Source organism: Ixodes scapularis, unplaced genomic scaffold (assembly GCF_016920785.2).
Source record: "Ixodes scapularis isolate PalLabHiFi unplaced genomic scaffold, ASM1692078v2 ptg001158l_1___fragment_5__unscaffolded, whole genome shotgun sequence".
NCBI classification, from domain to species: domain Eukaryota; kingdom Metazoa; phylum Arthropoda; class Arachnida; order Ixodida; family Ixodidae; genus Ixodes; species Ixodes scapularis.
Window position 1 is genome coordinate 99,809 of NW_024610110.1, and position 22,910 is coordinate 122,718.

Sequence of the window (22,910 nt, forward strand, 5' to 3'; positions counted from 1 at the left end):
AATGGCCAGATGTCTCCACCCTAAGCAAAGCGCACATGAAGGCACCCTAAGTCCGTGCTCCGGAGAGCGAGAGCTTGGCGCTCCTTGAACTAAACGGACAGGAGTGCCACCGGAGACTGACACTCGAGCACGCTTTTCGTGCACCGCAAATTTCTCGGAGCGCGAGTGACTTCTTCGCGCTCCATGACGTAACGCAAATAAACAAGATAGCTGCGCTGCTGTTGAGACCGTCGAGACGAAAAGCGTAGCCAGACCGCTGCCCCTTTTCACTTGATTAGTGCTTAATCCAGCAGGTAAAAACGATTTGATTTGAAAGCCAAGGCAGCTATTAGCGTTCCAGAAAACGTTTGTTCGTGCATCTCGCCTGAGAAAGAAATTCATCTGTCAAGCGGTAGCGTGCCGACAGCACTGCGACAGAAAAATAGTCATGATAGGGAGACATTCGCACCTCTCTGCCCCTTTTATAATGCTTATCCCAGCGAATAAAGATACTTCGATTTGAAAGCCGAAACACCAGTGAGCGTTGAGGAAAAGGTTTGTTCGTGCGTCTTGTCTGAAAACGAATCGATCTATCGAACGAGCGTGCCGATAGCTCGGCGACAGAAAATTTCTGATGAAAGAACGGTCAGACCACTGCCGTGCTTAGAATGCTTAGCCCAGCCGCAGCGAATAGATATACTTAGATAGGAAAGCCGAAACACCAGTTAGCGTTGCGGGAAATGTTTGTTAATGCATACCGCCTAAAAACGAATTGACGTGCCGTCGAACGACGGTGTGCCGGTACCGGCGTGGCTTCCGTCTCGCTGCGAGACGGAACCGACGGAACCAGGGAATGAGAAATTTTAGGGTTTTTTGCGTCGACGAGCGAGTTCAAAAATGTTTTCTTTAATTTAAACCGGAATAGCATGCATGGTCAATAAATAGATCGGTCAAGATAACCTTCCACATACGTGCACGAAGCGAGTCTTCAAACCTTTCAGGAATATTAAAACGTTCGTAGAAACTTCAAAACGTCGCCCCAAGCAGCACATAAACGTGAAGAAAACGTCGAAAGAACGTCGAAGACGTCTGTAACGTGACGTCGTAAAACGTCGAAGGTCCGGACGTTACCTTCCTTCGACGTCGAAGAAACCTTTAAATGTCCGCGAGGAAAGGTGCACAGAAGGTCGAGGGGACGTTTTAAATGACGTTTGTTGCACGTCACATGCACGTCTCAGTAGGCCGTTGCGTCCTCCCTCGACGTTTATGGTACGTGTGTTTACGACATCCGGACTACCAACGACGTTCACAGAACGTCGAGAAACCTTTCCAAATTACGTGCCCTAGCCGTCGTAGGAAAACGTTGCCCCCCCCCCCCCACACACACACACACACAAAAGAAAGGTATTTTTTTAGTATTATTGCGAAGGCAAGTTGCTATCATGCAAGTACGAAGGAAGTAACTAAAACACAGGTTTGGTACGAACTGTTTATTTGAGCCTTTTCCGACACGAGATACAATACGGAGCGCCTCCAAAACACGTCCCTGGATGTGCCAGCCTCAAAGATATAAAAGAACAAACAAATTCACGTAAATAAATGAACAAGAGACGATGTCACGCAGCTCGGAATTTTCCACCGCTTACCTCTTTCTGCTTCTGATTAATGCGCTGACGCGCGTGCTTTAGCCGCCCCACTGCGCGTAGCTGGTACTCTCGCTGCGTGCACGGGAATGGTTTCAGAAGGGGGATCCCGTCCGCTGAGCGTTCTTGATTGGGATCGTGGGAGGCGTCTGAAGGGTCTTGATCGGAGACTGAACTTGACGCGCCGTTATGTGCACTGCCACTTGTCTTCTGGGAGGCGTCATTCATATCCTCACAGGCACCTTGATCTGAGCAGTAGTACGATTCAACGTGTGAAGCGTTATGGCCTTGAAAAAGGCGCTCGAGCCGTGACTGAATACGACGGCGTTTTTGGCGATCACCGACTTCTTCATAGGGGCGACTTGAACGACTCATCCAATCGCAGCACTTATACTGTATGCAGACTCGAAAAAAAAATCACGGCGACATAGCAGCCTGCCTCGTAGACCCGTAGACGTGACGGCCGGTGCTAGTGACTGGCTTTCGGAAAAAGCTGGACCGGATCCCAGAGCTGTTCCCTCTGAGCCAATGGACCTTTTGGCGAATATGTGCTGCCACCTATGGGGCGATGGGCGAACCTGAGGCGCACTGGGTTGGAGAGTATTTGTAGAGAAAACAACGTGCACGTTAGGCTTCTTGTGTGCTTCCGGTTCGTTTTCTTTTTGGGTACACTCGCTGCTTTTCGAAGCATTTTGAGTCGCGATGTCTCGAGATGAGAACATCCCGTTCGCGTTTGACGCGGACCACTGGGTACGTCATCCCCCGGACAGTACGAACCTCACCCAGGACCGCGTGTGGAGCTACCTCAAAAAGGACAGTTCGTTCGAAGGAGTCCAAAAAGGACTCCTTCGATTTTTAATGTGAAGGATGTTATCGATCCAAATGCTAAGTCTTCCTTTAGTACAAAGATGCCCATCTAAAAGAGTAACAGCAAAAGCTTCGCGCGAAGTGCCGTAGCTGCAGTACTTGTCGGGCGGTGATCCCTGTGGAGCGCGCTTTGCCGCCTGGCGTGGTTTGTCTTGAGGGTTTCTTGGAGTGAGCGAGGCGGGCGGGCGGAGTTGTATTTCACATAAAAATATTTTGTTTAGTTTTCGGTTGAGAGGTTCACAGGGGAAGAGAGGAGGGGTGGGACGGGGTTTGGGTTAGGCTCAGGTTCAGTTGTCCCCATGCTGCGGGCCTACTCGAAGCGCGTAGCACTGTAGTACGCCAACTCCGCCTTCCCTCCCTCCCTGTGAACTACGCACCCGAAAACCTTGGAAGGCAAGGCGGCAAAGCCCGCCCCCTAAATCATTTGCCCCTACCTACTGGAAAATAGCTTCCAGTGCGTCTTGGATCAGCTGATTACTCCAGGTGTACGTTGCTCGTTTCAAGAGTGCTGTTTACAACTTACAGGATGAGTCAAGTATAGGTCTCTTCACTTATCTGTGCCAAGGAAAGTGGTAGAAATATGTTTATGCCAATATATATTTCTCTTTACTTTTAGCCGGAGCCAGAGCTGCCAGCTTGTTGCGGCTGTGCTTCTCTCTGCGGAAGAAAGCTGCAGCAAGAACCAGACCTCCTGCACCGACGTTCCCTGTGCTTGGATTGTGCCATCAGAAGGTTTGTATTCACTACCACTAGACCACTGGCGCATACACCTGTGTTGAAACATGTGTGGTGAAGTCTGAGAATCGCGACACGGGGTCAATCAAGCAGTTATACAAGACTCGGGTTTGACACTTTATAGAATCGGCTGTCATCGTACAGATTGTTCGAACTAAGGCAGGCGTTAGTGTAAAATACAAGTTGGCTTTTAGTCATATCATTTGGTTGATTGTGAAGCAAATGCAGAGCTGTGGCATTGAAGCAAATGCAAAGAGCTGCACTCAAGCCCTGCTGATAGTTCATTGAAAATGTTAGTCATGCAGATTAAATACTAAAATAAAAGCCATATTAATTAATATTTCAATGCAGTTTGAATGAACCAGAGCAATAACTGTCTTTTCAGCAAAGAAGCCTGCCGCTCTGATGCCCCTGACCGACGTCACGTTCCGCAAGTTCGTCATCAACAAGCCCGGATCTGTCAAGCGAAAGCGATCGTTTGACCCCTGCGAGTCAGTTTCTCCTGCCTCATCCTCATCCGCATCCAGAAACCTTTAAACGTAAACATTTTTGACAGAGGTCTGTCTGGTTAGGAAGAAATTGACAGAGTTTTTGCGGACTCTAACCAAAGTTTTATTTAAAAACACATAAACCCGACGTTTCGGGACCCGCTCGGTCCCTTGGTCACGGGTGACTGTAGGTGGGGGCGCGGTGGGGAAGGTTGCCTAGGTGGTTGGCCTTGCTGAGGCTTAACCCAGAGGGCGCCGGGGAGGGGGCGCGGTGTGAAAGGTTGCCCGGGCGTTTGACCTTGCTAAGGTTTACCCCAGAGGGCGCGAAGTCCAGACACGTACGCGCTCGGGAGAGTGCCCTTGGACCGGTTCACGTTCTTACTCGTTGTTTGGATAAACCAGGACTCTAGATGAAGGCGTTTCCTCCAATGTCCCTCGGTGGCCACGATCTGAGTCTCGTCGAGGGAGAAAGAGTGCCCCGTTTTTTGCTCGTGCTCTGCCAGGGCGCTGGCCTCAATATCTTTCTTTCTCACGTCGTATTTGTGTCGTCGAATACGATCCGGGAAGTTTTTCGTTTCTTCCACATAAGCGACTGGGCAATCCGCGCACGGCACGCGGTACACGAGGCCTTGAGCCCTTTCCCTTCCTGGTCTGTCTTTGGGGAGAGGAAGCCGCCGACGGATGGTAGACACGGGCTTGTGGGAGACGGCGATGCCGTGTTTCCGAAGGACGCATCCGACGGTCTCACTCACATTTTTCACATAAGGGAGACAGATCCGATTAGACGGTCTCGAGGTCGGAGTCACAGGGGGGGCGGCGTAGGCGTTTGTAGATGTCGTTAGTGAACCGCTTTGGGTAACCATTGTTAACTAGATCAGCTTTGATCTTCTTAACTTCTTCTCGTAGGGCCTCCTCCGTAGAACACACGGACAGCGCCCGTCGGAAAAGGGCGCTGACCACTGAGGCCTTGTGCGATGTGGGGTGATACGACTCGAAATCCAGGTATCTACCGGTGTGCGTAGGTTTTCGGTATACCGCGAAGTTGAGCGCGTCAGAAGCTCTCCTGACGCTCGCATCCAGAAACGGGAGCAAGCCGTCCGTCTCTCGCTCCACCGTGAACTGAATCGACGGTTCAACGGAGTTCAAACACTGGCACAGGCGCTCAACCTCACTGGCTTCGACGATGCAGAAACAATCATCCACATACCGGAGGAAGGTCTTGGGCTTTGGATTAAAGCAAGAAAGAGCTTTTTGTTCGATGTACTCCCTTGTGAGGTTGGCCATGGTAACGGAGATCGCAGCTCCCATGGCAGTTCCACTCGTTTGCTTGTAGAAGCGTCCATTGAACGAGAAGTATGTGCTCGAGAGACACAGCTCCAGAAGGCGGCAGATTTCGTCCACGGACAGACAGGTTCGTTCTGCTAACCCGGAATCGGCGGAAAGGGCCGTCCTGGCCACAGAAAGTGCCAGGGGCACCGGCACACTCGTGAAGAGTGACACGACGTCAAAGGAAACCAGAGATTCGTCGGCGTTCACCTTTAGTCCTTTGATGAGATCGATGAAGTGACTCGAATCTCGCAAGTATGTGTCCGTGGTGCCAGTAAGGGGGGAGATGAGCTGGTGCAGGTACGCCGAAACTGCACGTAGTGGGGAAGTAGTGAAGTCCACAATGGGGCGGAGGAGGACCTCGGGCTTGTGGATTTTTGGTAGACCATACAAAGCGGGAGCGGACCCGTTGCGACAAATTAACCTAAGATAAAGGCTGCGTGAATCCGGGTGCTCTTTGAAAATGATAGACAGGGCCCTGTTTATGGTATTCTGGATCTTGCCGGTGGGGTCTTTTTGTAGGGGCGCGTACGCCGACGTGGAGAGCATATCCGTCACCTTGCGGATGTAGGAGCTCATGTCCAGGACCACCGTTGCGTTGTCTTTGTCTGCGGGCAGAACCACGATGGCGTCGTCTTCCTTCAGGCTACGAAGGGCGCGGTGTTCGGCGGACGAAATGTTATTCTGGCGACGGCGCACCTGTGCGATAGCCCCGATAGCCTTGAGCCGAACCTCTTCTTGCAGAGATGGGTCCAGTTTACGAATGCCGTCTTCAATGGCGGCCGCCATAGCGGGAATTGGAGGCTTACTTGGGATGTTGAACCCGTGTCCTTTTGCCAGCACGGATGTTTCTGTCGGCGAGAGCACCCTTGAAGACAAGTTCCTTACGAAGTTGCTGTTACTCCGTAATAAAGTAGAAAGTTGGGCTAGTTGGTTTTGGTTATACATAATGACGAATACACAGCGCAAAAGGACAAAAAGGGAAGAGACACACCGGATAGGACAGAGCGCTGACTCGCAACTAGATATGTTAATGGAAGAGAAAGAGAAAGAAGAATGTTTTGGTCACCATAGATCGCACGTGTAACCTGTGCCATGATATGTGGTCGCTATGGCACGCGCTGGGCCTTCATAGTCAGTTTCATGAACTCCAACTCTTTGTTGGACAACGAGACAGATGGTGTGCTGATGCAGCTTGCTCCTCCACTGTGGATGTAAAAAGCCTCCAGGACACCGGGACAAAACAACCCGAGAGGTTCTGGAGGCTTTTTACATCCACAGTGGAGGAGCAAGCTGCATCAGCACACCATCTGTCTCGTTGTCCAACAAAGAGTTGGAGTTCATGAAACTGACTATGAAGGCCCAGCGCGTGCCATAGCGACCACATATCATGGCACAGGTTACACGTGCGATCTATGGTGACCAAAACATTCTTCTTTCTCTTTCTCTTCCATTAAAATATCTAGTTGCGAGTCAGCGCTCTGTCCTATCCGGTGTGTCTCTTCCCTTTTTGTCATTTTGCGCTGTGTATTCGTCATTATGTATAGCTGTTACTCCGGCAGACGCTAGGTGACGATTTCTGCCGGAGAGCCGCGATCTTCTTCTGATGTTCGTAAGTTCTTTCCTGCGTAGCGGTGATAGCCGTGGACAGGCCGAAATCATCAAGGAACTTGTCTTCAAGGGTGCTCTCGCCGACAGAAACATCCGTGCTGGCAAAAGGACACGGGTTCAACATCCCAAGTAAGCCTCCAATTCCCGCTACGGCGGCCGCCATTGAAGACGGCATTCGTAAACTGGACCCATCTCTGCAAGAAGAGGTTCGGCTCAAGGCTATCGGGGCTATCGCACAGGTGCGCCGTCGCCAGAATAACATTTCGTCCGCCGAACACCGCGCCCTTCGTAGCCTGAAGGAAGACGACGCCATCGTGGTTCTGCCCGCAGACAAAGGCAACGCAACGGTGGTCCTGGACAAGAGCTCCTACATCCGCAAGGTGACGGATATGCTCTCCACGTCGGCGTACGCGCCCCTACAAAAAGACCCCACCGGCAAGATCTAGAATACCATAAACAGGGCCCTGTCTATCATTTTCAAAGAGCACCCGGATTCACGCAGCCTTTATCTTAGGTTAATTTGTCGCAACGGGTCCGCTCCCGCTTTGTACGGTCTACCAAAAATCCACAAGCCCGAGGTCCCCCTCCGCCCCATTGTGGACTTCACTACTTCCCCACTACGTGCAGTTTCTGCGTACCTGCACCAGCTCATCTCCCCCCTTACTGGCACCACGGACACATACTTGCGAGATTCGAGTCACTTCATCGATCTCGTCAAAGGACTAAAGGTGAACGCCGACGAATCTCTGGTTTCCTTTGACGTCGTGTCACTCTTCACGAGTGTGCCGGTGCCCCTGGCACACTCTGCGGCCAGGACGGCCCTTTCCGCCGATTCCGGGTTAGCAGAACGAACCTGTCTGTCCGTGGACGAAATCTGCCGCCTTCTTGAGCTGTGTCTCTCGAGCACATACTTCTCGTTCAATGGACGCTTCTACAAGCAAACGAGTGGAACTGCCATGGGAGCTGCGATCTCCGTTACCATGGCCAACCTCACGATGGAGTACATCGAATAAAAAGCTCTTTCTTGCTTTAATCCAAAGCCCAAGACCTTCCTCCGGTATGTGGATGATTGTTTCTGCATCGTCGAAGCCAGTGAGGTTGAGCGCCTGTGCCAGTGTTTGAACTCCGTTGAACCGTCGATTCAGTTCACGGTGGAGCGAGAGACGGACGGCGTGCTCCCGTTTCTGGATGTGAGCGTCAGGAGAGCTTCTGACGCGCTCAACTTCGCGGTATACCGAAAACCTACGCACACCGGTAGATACCTGGACTTCGAGTCGTATCACCCTACATCGCACAAGGCCTCAGTGGTCAGCGCCCTTTTCCGACGGGCGCTGTCCGTGTGTTCTACGGAGGAGGCCCTACGAGAAGAAGTTAAGAAGATCAAAGCTGATCTAGTTAACAATGGTTACCCAAAGCGGTTCATTAACGACATCTGCAAACGCCTACGCCGCCCCCCTGCGACTCCGACCTCGAGACCGTCTAATCGGATCTGTCTCCCTTATGTGAAAAATGTGAGTGAGACCGTCGGACGCGTCCTTCGGAAACACGGCATCGCCGTCTCCCACAAGCCCGTGTCTACCATCCGTCGCGGCTTCCTCTCCCCAAAGACAGACCAGGAAGGGAATGGTCTCGAGGCCTCGTGTACCGCGTGCCGTGCGCGGATTGCCCAGTCGCTTATGTGGGGGAAACGAAAAACTTCCCGGGTCGTATTCGACGACACAAATACGACGTGAGAAAGAAAGATATTGAGGCCAGCGACCTGGCAGAGCACGAGCGAAAAACGGGGCACTCTTTCTCCCTCGACGAGACTCAGATCGTGGCCACCGAGGGACATTGGAGGAAACGCCTTCATCTAGAGTCCTGGTTTATCCAAACAACGAGTAAGAACGTGAACCGGTCCAAGGGCACTCTCCCGAGCGCGCACGTGTCTGGACTTCGCGCCCTCTGTGGTAAACCTTAGCAAGGTCAAACGCCCGGGCAACCTTTCACACCGCGCCCCCTCCCCGGCGCCCTCTGGGTTAAGCCTCAGCAAGGCCAACCACCTGGGCAACCTTCCCCACCGCGCCCCCACCTACAGTCACCCGTGACCAAGGGACCGAGCGGGTCCCGGAACGTCGGGTTTATGTGTTTTTAAATAAAACTTTGGTTAGAGTCCGCAAAAACTCTGTCAATCCAGAAACCTTGAAAGGCTGAAAGCAAGACTGACTGCGGCAGCTCCTGACATGCTCTGGCTGAGGTGCGCTGATGGTGCCTACCAGGCAGTGCCTCCCAGGCCACCGTTGCCCATCTGCGACGACGAGGACCTCTGGGCAACTTCTGCTTCAGACACCGTGCAGGCGCACATGGCTTCGCTTCCAGTGTTGTCGTGTCAAGAGAGGGGACAGATCACTGCAGACACTGTAGGGCAGGCTGACAACCCAAGGTGGCACAAAGAAAGAGTGGGTCGCGTAACTGCATCGCAGTTCGCAGCTGCAGTGCGCTGTAAAAAGCCAGACTACTTGCTCAAGCGGATGCTTTACCCCAAGCCGGGCGCTGTGAGTGAGGCGATGGCGTATGGGAGGGAGCACGAACCAGACGCTGTGGCCTCCTATGTGCAGCTCTTGACGTTGGCCGACATTGAAGTTAAAGTACGAGAAACCGGACTGCATATGCACCCACAGTACAATTTCACTGGTGCCTCACCCGACTGAATCGTCACGGTAGCTGGTGACGAGGGCCTTCTTGAGGTAGAGTGTCCCCTTTCGCAGAAAGGAAAGACGGTCCTGGAAGCCGCCAAGCTGAAAAACTTCTGCTGCGAAGCTGTTGGACTTGAGGTGCGACTGAAGAGGAAGCATCCATACTTCTTCCAAGTGCATTGTCAAATGGCGGTGACTGGCCACAAGTGGTGCCACTTTGTCATCTGGACAGAGGACCCGGAGGACACAGAGTCTAAAGGAATGACGCATATCGAGACGATAGACTTTGATGAGAAGTTCTTTGATGAAGAAGTACTACCAGGGCTTCTGCACTTCTCTAAACACGCCCTTTTCCCAGAAATGTTGACACGGCGCCTTAGGCGACTAGGTACACTTACCAAGAAGTATGTGTCCTACAAGCAGTGGCTCGCTGAATTCTACGTTGTCCATGACGGTGAGGGATTGAAGAAGAGTTTTAGAAAGCTGAGGTGATCTGCGGCTCATGTGTGTGTGTATTGGGGGGGGGGGGGGGTTCTGACGAGATGCACGGAATGAAACTCGTGGCTGATTGAACGAGAGGACATCGTCGCCTGGCAGCAGAAGTACCTGCATGAGATTGCACGTCACCGACAAGATGGTTGGAGGATCTTCTACTTGGACGAGACTTTGGTGACGGCAGGGCACACCGTCTCAAGGGTGTGGGTAGACACGACCGTATCCTCGTTTCACGACGCTTTCATGCGTGGTTTCTCAACTGGCCTCAAGCAGCCATCGGGTAAGGGCCGGCGTCTTATTGGTCACCCACATCGGCAGCAATGAAGGCTTCGTCGACGACTGCCTGGACGTGTTCCGTGGACAAAAGACCGGCGATTACCACGAGGAAATGGATGGCACACGCTTCGAGAAGTGGTTCGATGGTGTCCTCGACTAACTGCCGACAGGAAGCATTATCGTCATGGACAACGCTTCTTACCATTCACAGCGGTTGGAAGCAGTGCCGACGACGAGTTCCCGCAAGGATAGCATCCGACAGTGGCTGACGTCTAAAAAAAATTTCATGGGACCCCATGATGCTGAAGAAGCAGCTGCTCGACATTGTGGCCTTGGTGAAGCCACAGCACCTAAAGTATTGTGTGGACACTGCTGCCGAGACGGCTGGCTGCACTGTGTTTAGGCTCCCACCGTATCACTGCGAGTTCAACCCCATTGAACTGATATGGGCCCAGATCAAGAACGGCGTTGCTGCCCGAAACACAACGTTCAAGATCGTCGACGTGGGGACACTCCTCAACGAAGAAGTTGGCAAGGTCACCACTGTCAATTGGTATAATGCTGTGAGGCACGTTATTGACACTAAAGCAACGTTCCGACGAGGCGGTGCCACAAGTGCCCACATCCAGCCCATCGTCATTCAGCTGGATGGAGAGGACACCCCATCCAAGAGTGACCTGTCTGGTGTCAAGCCCCTTGACGAAGCCTACCGCCACCATCATGGAGAAAGCATGGAACATCTCGGAACACAAAACGGTCCTATTAAGGACCACTCATATGCTTTAATATCGGATTGTTTTTCGTGTCCACCACTGACCTCCCGTGTATCATGTTCATGATCTGTTTTGAAGCATAGACCAAACGTCGGTGGCCATTTATAGACCTTTTCATTTTAGTAGTTGCCTCACCGGCGGATAGAGGGCGCTGATGCAGTCGGCGCCATTAGGTTGCTTCAATTTGGTTGGTTTCGGTTTGAACGTGCACGCAGCTATGTGGCTGTTTTACGTGGTTTTTGCTTAATTTGGTGATACAAATATTTTCCTTGTAGCACATAACCAATGGAACAGTGACATTGACCCACTTTGAAGACCACAAGGCGTTTTTGAGCCTCAATTGCAGGCTTTTTTACGAACTCCTTTGATGTAGCTCATTATGGTCGGTTGCGAAACACCAGGCTAATGCACAGGGAAGATTACCATCGTCTACGGCCATGCCCGATGACACCAGTTTCCAGAAAAATAAACTAATGAAGAGACTAGCACGGGAATGTAAAGTAGCATATCGTCAGCTTGATTGGCAATGTGCTGAATCGGGCAGAACAGATGAACTCGTGAGTTTAGTACTCACTGTTTGGTTTTCGTGAGCACTCAACCTTTAGTGAGCTTCGCGGACTAAAAACCTATAGTGTAATGGCGCAGATAGTTTATATAAACAAGTAGTATCGTCTCGGCCTCTTTTTTTTTAAATTCAGTACTCAAGGACATTTTCACAGGCCGAGTAGGAAATTTCCTAAATTATCAAACGTTCTAAAGTACTCATAAGCAGCATTTCGCGATATTGGCCCTAGGAAATAAATTATTCTTATATGAACATTTGCTTACTCAAGATATGATATAAGTGACAGGCCCGTCAAACTAAATCTGCAATTGTCTTCCGTAAAATTGGTCAAATAAAATTAAAGGGTGCAGGAGAAATACCTCGGAAGAGCTAGGCACCACTTCACGGGCCTGTATAAACAAATATTCATTTGTTTGAACAGATTCGCTTTGTAAATTTCTGCGTCGCCAGTCATCAAAAGTAACCTCTATCCGCCATCGACAGCCCTGGACTCGGGTGATTGTTATGCAGACTTTTTTTTTTTTTTTTCCCGGCGCCAAATGTTGCAATCCCCAGATACTGGCAAATATTAAAACAGCGTACACAAAAAAAAGGAAAAAAAAAAGCGTTGTTATTATTGCGCATGCGCTGAACCAAACTCGCGTTTGGATTTCAAAATAGATACGACGTTATTTCTTTGTGCACGCGATTCTAAAACTCGCCACTGTTAAGTTGTCTGTGGCAGTTGCGCGGGAAGTCCCAACCTTTGTGTAAAAATAAATTAAGTAAATTTAACTGACCTTTTGGACAAAACCCCAAGACCAGGGGGTTTTGTCCAAAATGTTAAACCTTCACCAGCTTGTTTGCGCCCTAACTTTTTGTTCGTAAATTGATCTGGTTATCTAAAGATAATCAATAAATCCCTTAAATGACTGTCGAAATGCGAGCGATCATTGTATACAATTTATTAAACTTCATAAGTAAACCGACCAACCGAATGCTTATCTTTTACACTGCAAAAAAAGATTGAGAACCTCATGCACATGTAGGTGTGATATTATGAACAAACAAATCGCCTGAAGTTGACATACCATTATTTCTAGTCTCAGATAAAATACAAGTTAAACGTCCGTTGTCTATTTCCTCCACGAGTTTCGTCACATAATCAACATAAACTGTTTTAGATATATTATAAATAAAAAGATAAAAAAGATACTTTCATTAAATACAGATAGCCTCCTTGCGCTGACTATTCTTGACGCCTTCTGGTGCTAAACGCGCGATATAAATATAGGCGCTTCTTTTGTTCCGGCTCTATTAGTAAACAAACCTCAGTTGCCACAAGGACTTTTGTGCCCTCGAAGTAAGGCAACAAAGCGCGATGGAACGCGGCGAAAAACACAAAGAGAATGCATCCACCAGGGCGCGGAGGGGGGAGCGGAACAACAAGTTGAAGCAACCTAATGGCTGCCGCGCCACGTGATTCCAAGATGGCAGCGCCCATGCGAGGGAGGATGAAATGGTCTATACGACCAAGGCCACTCTGAGAATAACAACAACGTGCGTCAGCAGTGTGGGCAGCTAACTAATTGCTAATGATCTGTTTCGAAACATAAATGAGACGTCTGTGGCCATTCAGACGACTGAGGCCACCCTGGGAATAACAATGCCTTGTGTTAGCAGGGTATTGTTGTTCCCAGGGAACCGATAGGTAATCGTTGCCACAGGTCATCTTACGCGATACGCTGAAACGAAAGCCCTTTCGTGTAGGACTGAGGTTCAAGTTGCCAAGTTTTTTTGTTGAGCCTATTGTTCCCCTTCACAGAGCGTTTGAAATCTTAGTTACAGACCAAGGAACTGCGTGTTTCGTGCAGCTGACGCAAGGTATCATTTGGCTCAGCCACACCAGCCATCATCGAACCACTACTTACCACCTGCAGACCAGCGGGCTAACGGAGCGGCTTAACAAGACTTTCGCCGACATGATGTATGTCGACGTAGAGCACAAGAGATGGGCAAGGTGTTGCCCTACGTCTAGACTAGCCGACTCAATCTCCCGATGACAGCGCGCACTCTCGCTAGCCAACCAACGCTCCGACATTCGCTTCTGCTTCTCTCAACGCTCTTTCTTTATTTTGTTTCTGGCACAGGTTTGCTGATTAACCCTTTATTTGAGCTTTACGCTTGTTGATTTGTTTTAATGTGCAAGAACATTTCAATGTATTGTCATGGCTAAGGTGCCCATATTTTGAGTGTGCATACTAAAAATAAGCCCTATGAACTTGATAAGGTTCTTCCTGAACTTCTATCCACTGCTCCAGCTAATTTAGTTTCAATCTACTGCACTCATTGTGCGATCAAACAGGTATGAAGCAATTTAAAGGTAATGTAGCGCTGAAAACACGTGGACTTCCATGCTACTTAAAATAGAAACTATTTTTAATTATCATTATAAATTCGGAGCTAGCTAACTGACCGAGCGCCGGGATCAGTTGGAATGAGAATGGCGGTTGGTCAGAGCTTCAGCCTCGGGACGCGCGTGTTCATGCCCCAGAGGTCTTTCGCACGTGCAAAAGGCGCACTGAAGCTTGTCGGCGATGCTTCTTCTTTACTGGCATCTGATGGGTCTTTTGACGGCCACAGTAATAACTAAACAAGAGTGTAACATAAAATAAACCTATAGAGCTGGCCATATAAATATTTTTTTGGCAAGACTCGAGTATCCTTGGTAAATCTCAAATTTGAGACCTGCACTGGAAGAGTGCCTTCCCTTAGCACGCTGATGCACTGCGGCAAAGCAAAATGTGCAACATTGTGATGTCCATTTTTGTGGTTGTCGCTTCACTCCAGTACACCGGTGCGCAGCGAGAGGCGCACTCAACAAAGCTAGCTAACCTATCGGAACAGATCAAGCACACGAGAAATATTGGAAAACTTCAGAGTACCTTCAGCGTTTCATAAAGAAGAAATCAAATACTACATACTCAAAACTCATGAAAATTCGCAGAAGCCCACTATAACAATGTGGCATGTAGCGAGGCCTGAGCTATTATATTTTCAGTATCAAGTGATATTTACTGTTGGCACAAATTCCTCAAATTTTGGAAAAATGTGGCAGGGTAAGCACTTTGGCACAGTAATCACATCCCTCAGGTGCGGGTTTCTAACAGTTTATTGACACCAGAACTCTCATCCTTTTTCAGAATATAGGATAAACAAAGTGACAATAGTAATTATAACTCTCAATTTCCTATTGCACAACCAGCAACACAACACTAAGCATCAAATGCAACAAAACAAACCCATATGTACATAAAAAAACACTTATTTCAACATTCCTGTTCTTGAAGAGCAGCGGAATGTGCCCGGTGTCGACAGCACCACATCACCCAAGCAGCCACGGGTAACTTTTAGCAAGTCTCTTCTAAGCGACTGCAACGTTCCACATTCAACAACTGGAGAGCCACCAGCGATTTTGCTGTTGTGAAGATGTCTCCACACAAGATTGTATGCTGTCAAGCCGTCCGTGGAAGCCAACGTGACCAGACATCAGTTTCTTCAGATGACAGAAAGGGTTCGAGCATGGGAGTTTCGTGTCAATGACGAAGTTTGTCTGTTGAACAGCCGACTGGGAAACGAGTGACTAAACGCTACTATCTCGTCAAGGAGTGAACTTACAAGCTGCAGGTACAAGAGAACTATGACACTGTCATCGCGCATCGTCACCAAGATCACATCCGGTCTGATGCTGACCAAGACGAAGAGACACCATTTCGAAAAAATTGGGTTGTGTGTATGTTTATACAGCTTAGAACTTGGTCTGCATCAACGGGCAACGAGGCTCCCAGCTGTAGATGAGATATTTAGCCAGTGCAGAGCAAACGCTAGCCTGGGGTCTTTAACATGCATCACGCAGTAGTGATACACGACCGTACGCTGGTACGATGCTCATTGAGATTAAAATGGAGACAGCATTTCCTGTGCAAGGAGGCAGAGTTGATGTTTGGGTAGTTGAGAGAAAGGTCTATTGAAACAGCAGAACAGTGGTTTTTAAGTACAAAACGAGCGTGTTGGTAACGGTAATTAGACATGAGGAAGATACATAGAAAGGGGGGACGGACAACGAAGGCTACTATCTCGTCAAGGAGTGAACTTGGAAGGCACTGAAGTGCGCATTGAGAGGGCGTCATCACTAGCGGCTTTTTTTTTTCTTAGCGGCTGGTTTTTAGTTCTTAATTAGAGGACCACGAAGGTTGCTCAGGTAGCAGCAAACTTGAAAGGTTTGCTCAGCTAGGTCCATCATTGTGATGGGGAACGGTCTGTCGAGAATGTGAAACTGTTTAATTCTGCCAATCGCACGCTCAACAATGACACGAGCACTTGCTACATGTCGGGTGTGCGAGAGCTCATTCTCACCTATTTGCGGCTCTCCAGGTTTCCGGAAGCAAGGAATGTGCACTCGCACACCCGGTGGCAGGTCATTGAGTTTAAAACCTTTGTCAACCATGATGGCATCACCTGGTTGAAGCTGTTCTAAGAGCCCACTTTTCTCAACGATCACGCGGTCAGACGAAGACCCTCCCCACAGATCTGAAACAAAAGAGATGTAACCGTCGGGAGCACAGCCAACAACTGCCTTGAACGTACTGTAGTGTTTATAAGATGAAAAGGTCTGCCGCTGGGCCGCTAGTGATGACGCCCTCTCAATGCGCACTTCAGTGCCGTCCAAGATCACGCGCGTGTCAGGGAACTTCAAAAAAGCGGCAGGCAAGTGGCCTTGCAGATCTTCACACGTTGGGAAACGCGTCAAGGCCTTCAACTGGCGGTGCAAAATATTGATCCAAGTTGCAAACACCCTACTGAAATGGCCCTCGGAAATGCCGAAATTCCGAGCAATTTCCTTTCCCGACATTCCGGTTCGAAGCCGAGCCAGCACCATAAAAAATTCCTCTTTCGGCTCGAACTCTCGCGACCGACCCTTTTTCTCGCCCGGTGACCTCCTGTTAATGCCCCAATACTCCATCCTGGAAGCATAATACGCTAAGTAGTCGTAAATCCCCTCAAAAATCTCAAAATCTGACATGCCCGTATAAAACGCACAGTCTATCTTGCTTTTACAGATCATGTTTAGTGTGAGCTGCCTGGACAGCAGGTCGTTCACTTCTCTATTGAGGCGGGCATTCTCTGCCTGCAGCCTCAAAACCTCTTGCTGCAGCCTTGCAATCTTGAGGTCTTGAGACTGCAGCATCTTGCAAATCTCAGGTGTCATGGTTTCTCGTTTGCTGGGTCCTGTAAAAAACGGAGGATAATTAGGAGAATTTAAAGCAGCTTCAGTGACTGGGTTTTCTGCAGCTCCATTTGATGGAGAGCCTATAAGAGTCATGTTCTCATATCAACTCAGTACCCTATAAACCCTAGCACCACAAGCAAGAACTGCAGTACCTTGTGGGGAGGCGGGGGCAACCGAGGAGAGTGGCTCCTCCACGCAGTCGCCCATTGCAGATTCTGGTGGGGATAAACATTCATTGTGGATTAAAGGGACCATGAAATGATTTTAAAATCTAATTTCATCCACCGCACATCGTAAAAGGTGTGAAAAGAAACACAAAACTAGGGAGCCAAAAAAAAATAATTTGCTATAGAACTTTTAAAAGAAAACTGGACTCTTTTGCGACTTCTTTCCTTCGAAAGCTCTGCCTTTTCACTACGATGCATCCGCAGAAATGGAGCACGTCCGCCGAATCCACGTCGCCTATTGGGTAAGAGCCTACCTCACCAGCACCTCGATCGTAAACAATAAATAGCCGGCGAATGTTTCCTAAAAGTTTTGTTAAATAATATTCAGACCCACATTTTGTAGCATAATTAGAGATGTGTGGCGAAAATTGCCAAATTTGATAATGCTGAGAGCCAAGCGCCATCTATCGTGTGGTAAACGAAGCAACTACTGCGCGTGCGCAGTAGGGCTGGGCTGGCCGGGCCGACTTGAGAACGGTTATTTCCTTTGGTTTCCTTCCTCTCAAAACTCTGACTGACTGAACGTTTATTTTTCTACGTGTTCATCTTGCGCGTGCCGACTTCAAGCAGCAAGAAAAAAATGTACTTAAAACAGACCACGACGAACAAGAACGCTGGATCCACAAACACCCGAGAAGAGCGACAACAGCCGCGAATCGCGCTCCGACGAAGCTCTCAGAATATAGGCCTAGCAGGCACTCCGACTCGGCGCAGCGTTGCTTCGTCGCAAGACCGTCTGTCTGCCTGCGACCGGCTGGCGTGCTGAATGGAATATGCCCGCGCTACCCTTGTGGGGTACCCTTGTGGACCCTTCCCGTATAATAGTTTGATCGCTGACCTCAATTTTACGTTAAGAGGTGAGGTCAATCTCTTCCCCTTGTTTTCCGAGGCAGTGTTGACGAACACTCATCGAAAAGGGACCCTCGTCGATTCTCTCTTCTTGTTTTGTGTGATATAGAGCTGAAATAAACGCTGTATGGATTACCTTCGTAGCACGGTATGTACACTTTGTTATTGGTATGCCATTTTTATCCTGACAGACTGCACGTCACTGTCGAGCTGTAACAGTTCGTGAGAGGTATACGTGCAATACCGGTCCAACCTTTCTTTGCCGAGTGTCGCGTCAGTATCGAGTTGCAATCGTAAAAGATCGGTCCCGAAGCGCTTACCAACAGCGCGAATACAGCACTTCCATCAAACGCGCGCGTCCGCTCCGAGTGTTAACAGGTATTTACGTGGCTCTTGCTGACACTCGTAGTTCATACGTATCTTTTTTAACGTCGGCTCGCTCCTGCATCTCCGAGATCGCGAAAAACGCCGCGGCAATTTGTTTCCATCTACGTCGCTTTGCAAACGACTGACACTGGCCGCCTTTTGCCAACAATGACAGTTGGGTTGACTTCTGGAGTCTTCACCGGAAGACTCGCTGCACTTCCCAACAGGCATACCGGTGTATGGGACTAGTCCCATGCTGTCGCTGTAGCGCAACATATCTCGTTGAATTTCGCTCAGCTGCGATGCGGTGATGAGAGGTGCCGATTCAGAAAATACATCGGTGACATCGGCGCAGTAAAACCTACCGGCGCACCCCAACTCGTCGCCGCTAATGCTCCCATCTCCTACTGCCGAGAGAAGTTCCGGTTCCGGAAATAGCGTACGTCACGGCTTGTTTTGCGGTCAAGAAAAAGTCGATATTTCATTAATTTTTTGTGTAGAAGTTAATAAACCGAGACGAAAACGGATGCCTGTTCGGCATTCAGTGAACATTGACGGTTTAATGTAAAAGTTATCTGGAAAAAGTAAAAAAGTCATTTCATGGTCCCTTTAAGAACACCGACTTTGTAAACCAGCTGAGCACACGATGACTGTAACAAGCCCTAGGCATGATAAGCTCGCCTATGCCAAAGCCGTCTTGCTCATACCAACTCAGTACCCTATAAACCCTAGCACCACAAGCAAGAACTGCAGTACCTTGTGGGGAGGCGGGGGCAACCGAGGAGAGTGGCTCCTCCACGCAGTCGCCCATTGCAGATTCTGGTGGGGACAAACATTCATTGTAGATTAAGAACAGTGACTTTCTAAACCAGCTGAGCACACGATGACTGTAATAAGCACTAGGCATGATAAGCTCGCCTATGCCAAAGCCGTCTTGCTCATATCAACTCAGTACCCTATAAACCCTAGCACCACAAGCGAGAACTTCAGTACCTTGTGGAGAGGCGGGGGCAACCGAGGAGAGTGGCTCCTCCACGCAGTCGCCCATTGCAGATTCTGGTGGGGACAAACATTCATTGTGGATTAAGAACAGCGACTTTGTAAACCAGCTGAGCACACGATGACTGTAACAAGCACTAGGCATGATAAGCTCGCCTATGCCAAAGCCGTCTCGCTCATTTCAATTCAGTACCCTATAAACCGTAGCACCACAAGCGAGAACTGCAGTACCTGTGGAGAGGCAGGGGCAACTGAGGAGAGTGGCTCCTCGACGCAGTCACCCAGTGCGGATTCTGGTGGGGACAAACATTCATTGTAGATTGAGAACAGCGACTTTGTAAATCCGTTGAGCAAACGGCGATTGTAACAAGCACAAGGCATATGATCGCCTATGCCAAAGCCGCCTGCCCATTTCAACTCAGTACTCTGTAAAGCCTAGCACCACAAGGAAGAACTGCAGTGCCTTGTGGAGAGGCAGGGGCAACTGAGGTGAGTAGCTCCTCGACGCAGTCGCCCAGTGCGGATTCTGATGGGGACAAACATTCATTGTGGGTTGAGAACCGCAAATTTGTAAACCAATTGAGCACATGGCGACTGTAACAAGCACAAGGCATAATACGTTGATCTAGGGAAACATATTTATGCTTTAAATAAACACAAATATACTGACAGCCAGTAATTGTGACAAATATTTACTGAAACCCAACAGTCCAAAAAAGATTCAATAAATCAAACTGATGCTTATACCTTCTCCATCCCCGCAGCTGCTTGCAGTATCTTTGGATTCTGGAAAGCAATAAATGTGATTAACGAGCATAACAGTTTCAGCCTCTGCATTATTTCACGTCGTACCTGCATCAATCTCAGACACACTGGGTACGAGCTTCTTTGGCTTGGCTCACCACTGGTCGCAGCCTCTGAAGATGATACAGATAATCAAGTAAATATATTAAATGAGTTAAAGTTTCGAAATTGCATAAAGTCTCTATAAACACCACTACTTATGAACATACACACATGAAGGTGCGGATTTCGAACAAGAAATTTATTAAAATTTACCTAGCTACTGATGCACACCACTTTTAGATTGTATGATGCAATGGAACATATTCACACGCGACTAGCAAGCGTTGCACTTTTTGTTCGTGATCATCATCATGGCGTCCGTGATAGCAGATGGGCAGATGGCCGTGTCCGCACAGCTGCATGGGCCACCCTCAACGAAATGGCCACACAACGCAGGGAATCTTTGACCGTTTCAGGTGACATCACGCATGAAAACAGTGTCGCACTCGAAAATGAAGACCGAGAACAGCAGGCATTGCTGGTTCCTGGTTTTCGCAATTTCCTAGAGTTCGAACATACGAATTCAAAAAGGCTCGGTCGCCCTCCGTAAGGAGGCAACGTGAATTACTCGCGGTCGCAACAATGGAGAAAACCTTGACAAAGATTGCGACAAGTAGAGTTTCGGGTAAGTGTCAGCACGGATGACCTACTTGCAGAAACAAAGTTTTATTTTGACAAACAAGATGCTAGAGAGACTGGAATGGAAGTTCCTTACCGCAGGAGCAGCAGAAAATTGGTATTGAAAGACACCACTGCTCGTGGGCACGCATTTCTTTACCTGGCAGAAATCCTGAAGTCTGTTGTTGCCCTTAGCTGTCACTGCAAAAAATCTAACACATTGCACGTTCTCTCCTTTGGCTCTTTTTTGATTGATTCGGCATTGTGCAAGCACTATATCAAATTTGATGAGTACAGTTCCGATTGGGCAAGCGAGTGCAAGATTGGGCAAGCGAGTAGAATTACTCGCTTGATGCAAGCGAGTAATTCACGCTGCCCACTCAGGGAGAGCGACTGAACCTTTGCGCGGTTATGTGTGTTACGATTCTCTGGATCGGAGTCCGCAATGCCTGTTGTCCTCGGTTTCCTTTTTCAAGTGCATCCTAGGTCCTCATACCACAGCCGACTGCCACAAGTGACACCGTTTTTGTGAACGGTGTCACCTCAACCAAAAAAAAGTGTGCCGAGTAACATATAGCTCTTGCGGCTGTGCAGGCGCTGCCATTTGCTATCACAGGCACATAATTGGCGAAGTACTCACAGTGCACCGTCTGGTAGCCATGTGTGGATACGTCCTATACATAGCTTGCAACTGTCAACATTCCTGTGCACTGCCGGCTATTTCTACATACTGATTCCTTCATACTTTGCCTGTCCTGGTTCCGCCCCTGCCTCCACATCACAATACTAGAAGTGTTTGTTCTAGTGCTTGCTATTAAACATGCTGTCTCTGAAATGAGAATGACTTACAAATGGCCAGTGTACTGTTTTTGATAACTTGCCGAAACGAAAGAACAACCCTCACGACAGTATTTCTTCGCAGTAAAATCGACCCCAACTTTGAAATGAAAACCACACCAATAATGTGAATATTTTTTTTTAAATTTTTTGGAGGGGGACAGCTTTAGAAGTTCAAATCTCTCGTGACAACTTTACAAATTTAACTTGACATGCTTTTGTTTTTCTTCTTTTTCGTTGATTAAAGCATCATCGTTGGCTCATTCACGCCGGCGATGTAAGTAGTCACGCGATGCGACTAGATCGTATCGCAAAAAAATTAGATTAGATGGCGCGCGCGATGAGCGAGTCCAACGCCTTCGTTGGCGAGTCGCTTCTCGAAAACTCTCGCTCCGAACGCCATTGACTGGCTGAGCCGCTCTGGTGCGACTAGATCGCGTCGCAAAAAGTCGGGTCAGCAAGCGACTGCTCAAATCGCGTCGCTTTTTGCTCGCGATGAAAGTTATCGCGCGACTAGATCGCATCGCCGGTGTGACGGGGAAAGGTTCTCACCTTGGGTTGATGATCTGGAGGACCAGCGTTGAAACCGACCGAGGGCAGACGGCCGTGGACGCGAGTAGCTAAACAGTGTAGGGACATAGTCCGGGTGTGCCTTCTCTAACGCCGGCTTCCCTGCAATCGAAGAGATGTGATCATCGCCGCACTTCGCAAAGCTCTATCGCTTGCAAAAATGACAAGTCAACTTACCTGTAATAAAATGGGCGCTACATAGTCTGGACAGCTGACTCGGCTTCCAGTTCTTCGAGGGGTCGGACTTGTCAACTCTCCTGACTGCACGAATCCAGGCTGCCCGCTTAACGGGATAAAGCTTACCACACGGAAAGCGAAAAAAGCTAGTTCCACAACCCGGGCGATAATAGTTTCGACAGCCGAAGGCTACACAGTTCACCGGCATGATTGCGGTGCACGTCGTTATCTAGAACGGGCGTCGTCAGTACGATCACTCGTGTTCACCTTGTTCGCAACATCAAAACTTGAGTCTCGATGGTCTCCAAGGCGCGCAAAGGCGAGAAAAGCGAGATGGCGGATTGTTTAGAACTAGATACTCTCGAACCCAGGCGCATCAAATACTCCGCGCATGCGCACCGCGTATTTCAACAAAAGGTCCATTCGAAGAACAGAACATTCAGTGAAATATTTCGGCAACGACTGAACAAATACGTGCACCCGGAACTTAGGCTTGTCAATAGTTCGTCCGTCGCTATCTTCCCCCACTTTTCTCTCCCGCCCTCTTCTTGCCGAGTTTCCCGACGCATCGCATTGGGCTCTATGGAGATGCCACTGGCATCTCCTCTGCCTACCTTTCCCCCTCTCTCTCGCGCCGTGCCGGCTGGTTTTTTTTTTTTTTTTTCTTTCTTTTTTTGTGTTTATTTTTTTTTTTCGGCACGTAGGTGCGGACTGGGCTT

General features: G+C 49.0%; 2 protein-coding genes across 2 annotated transcripts; both read right to left on the reverse strand.

Annotated features, from left to right (window-relative positions):
- Positions 1-15,297: 15,297 nt before the first annotated feature.
- On the reverse strand, positions 15,298-18,951 carry LOC115320942. The gene is made up of 3 exons (XM_040217215.1): positions 18,901-18,951; positions 16,855-16,917; positions 15,298-16,701 (listed from the first exon to the last, which is right to left on the reverse strand). The coding sequence occupies exons 2-3, from the start codon at positions 16,907-16,909 to the stop codon at positions 15,638-15,640; spliced, it is 1,119 nt and encodes a 372-aa protein (XP_040073149.1). The 5' UTR covers positions 16,910-16,917; positions 18,901-18,951; the 3' UTR covers positions 15,298-15,637.
- A 179-nt stretch (positions 18,952-19,130) lies between these two features.
- Positions 19,131-22,432, reverse strand: LOC120845429 (peroxynitrite isomerase THAP4-like). Its single transcript, XM_040217239.2, has 6 exons — positions 22,192-22,432; positions 21,997-22,116; positions 19,996-20,060; positions 19,891-19,929; positions 19,375-19,436; positions 19,131-19,200 (listed from the first exon to the last, which is right to left on the reverse strand). The coding sequence occupies exons 1-6, from the start codon at positions 22,397-22,399 to the stop codon at positions 19,131-19,133; spliced, it is 564 nt and encodes a 187-aa protein (XP_040073173.1). The 5' UTR covers positions 22,400-22,432.
- Positions 22,433-22,910: the final 478 nt, after the last annotated feature.

Bases quoted from the DNA above. Each gene is read 5' to 3' on its own strand.
- LOC120845429 (XM_040217239.2), bottom strand. From the start codon at position 22,399: ATGCCGGTGAACTGTGTAGCCTTCGGCTGTCGAAACTATTATCGCCCG. The intron at 20,061-21,996 runs GTGAGAACCTTT...TATCATCTTCAG, and splicing joins CTCCAGATCATCAACCCAAG to AGGCTGCGACCAGTGGTGAG. The intron at 19,437-19,890 runs GTATAAGCATCA...TGTCCCCACCAG, and splicing joins CAGCTGCGGGGATGGAGAAG to AATCCGCACTGGGTGACTGC.
- LOC115320942 (XM_040217215.1), bottom strand. From the start codon at position 16,909: ATGGGCGACTGCGTGGAGGAGCCACTCTCCTCGGTTGCCCCCGCCTCC. The intron at 16,702-16,854 runs GTACTGCAGTTC...CGTTTTTTACAG, and splicing joins TGCCCCCGCCTCCCCACAAG to GACCCAGCAAACGAGAAACC.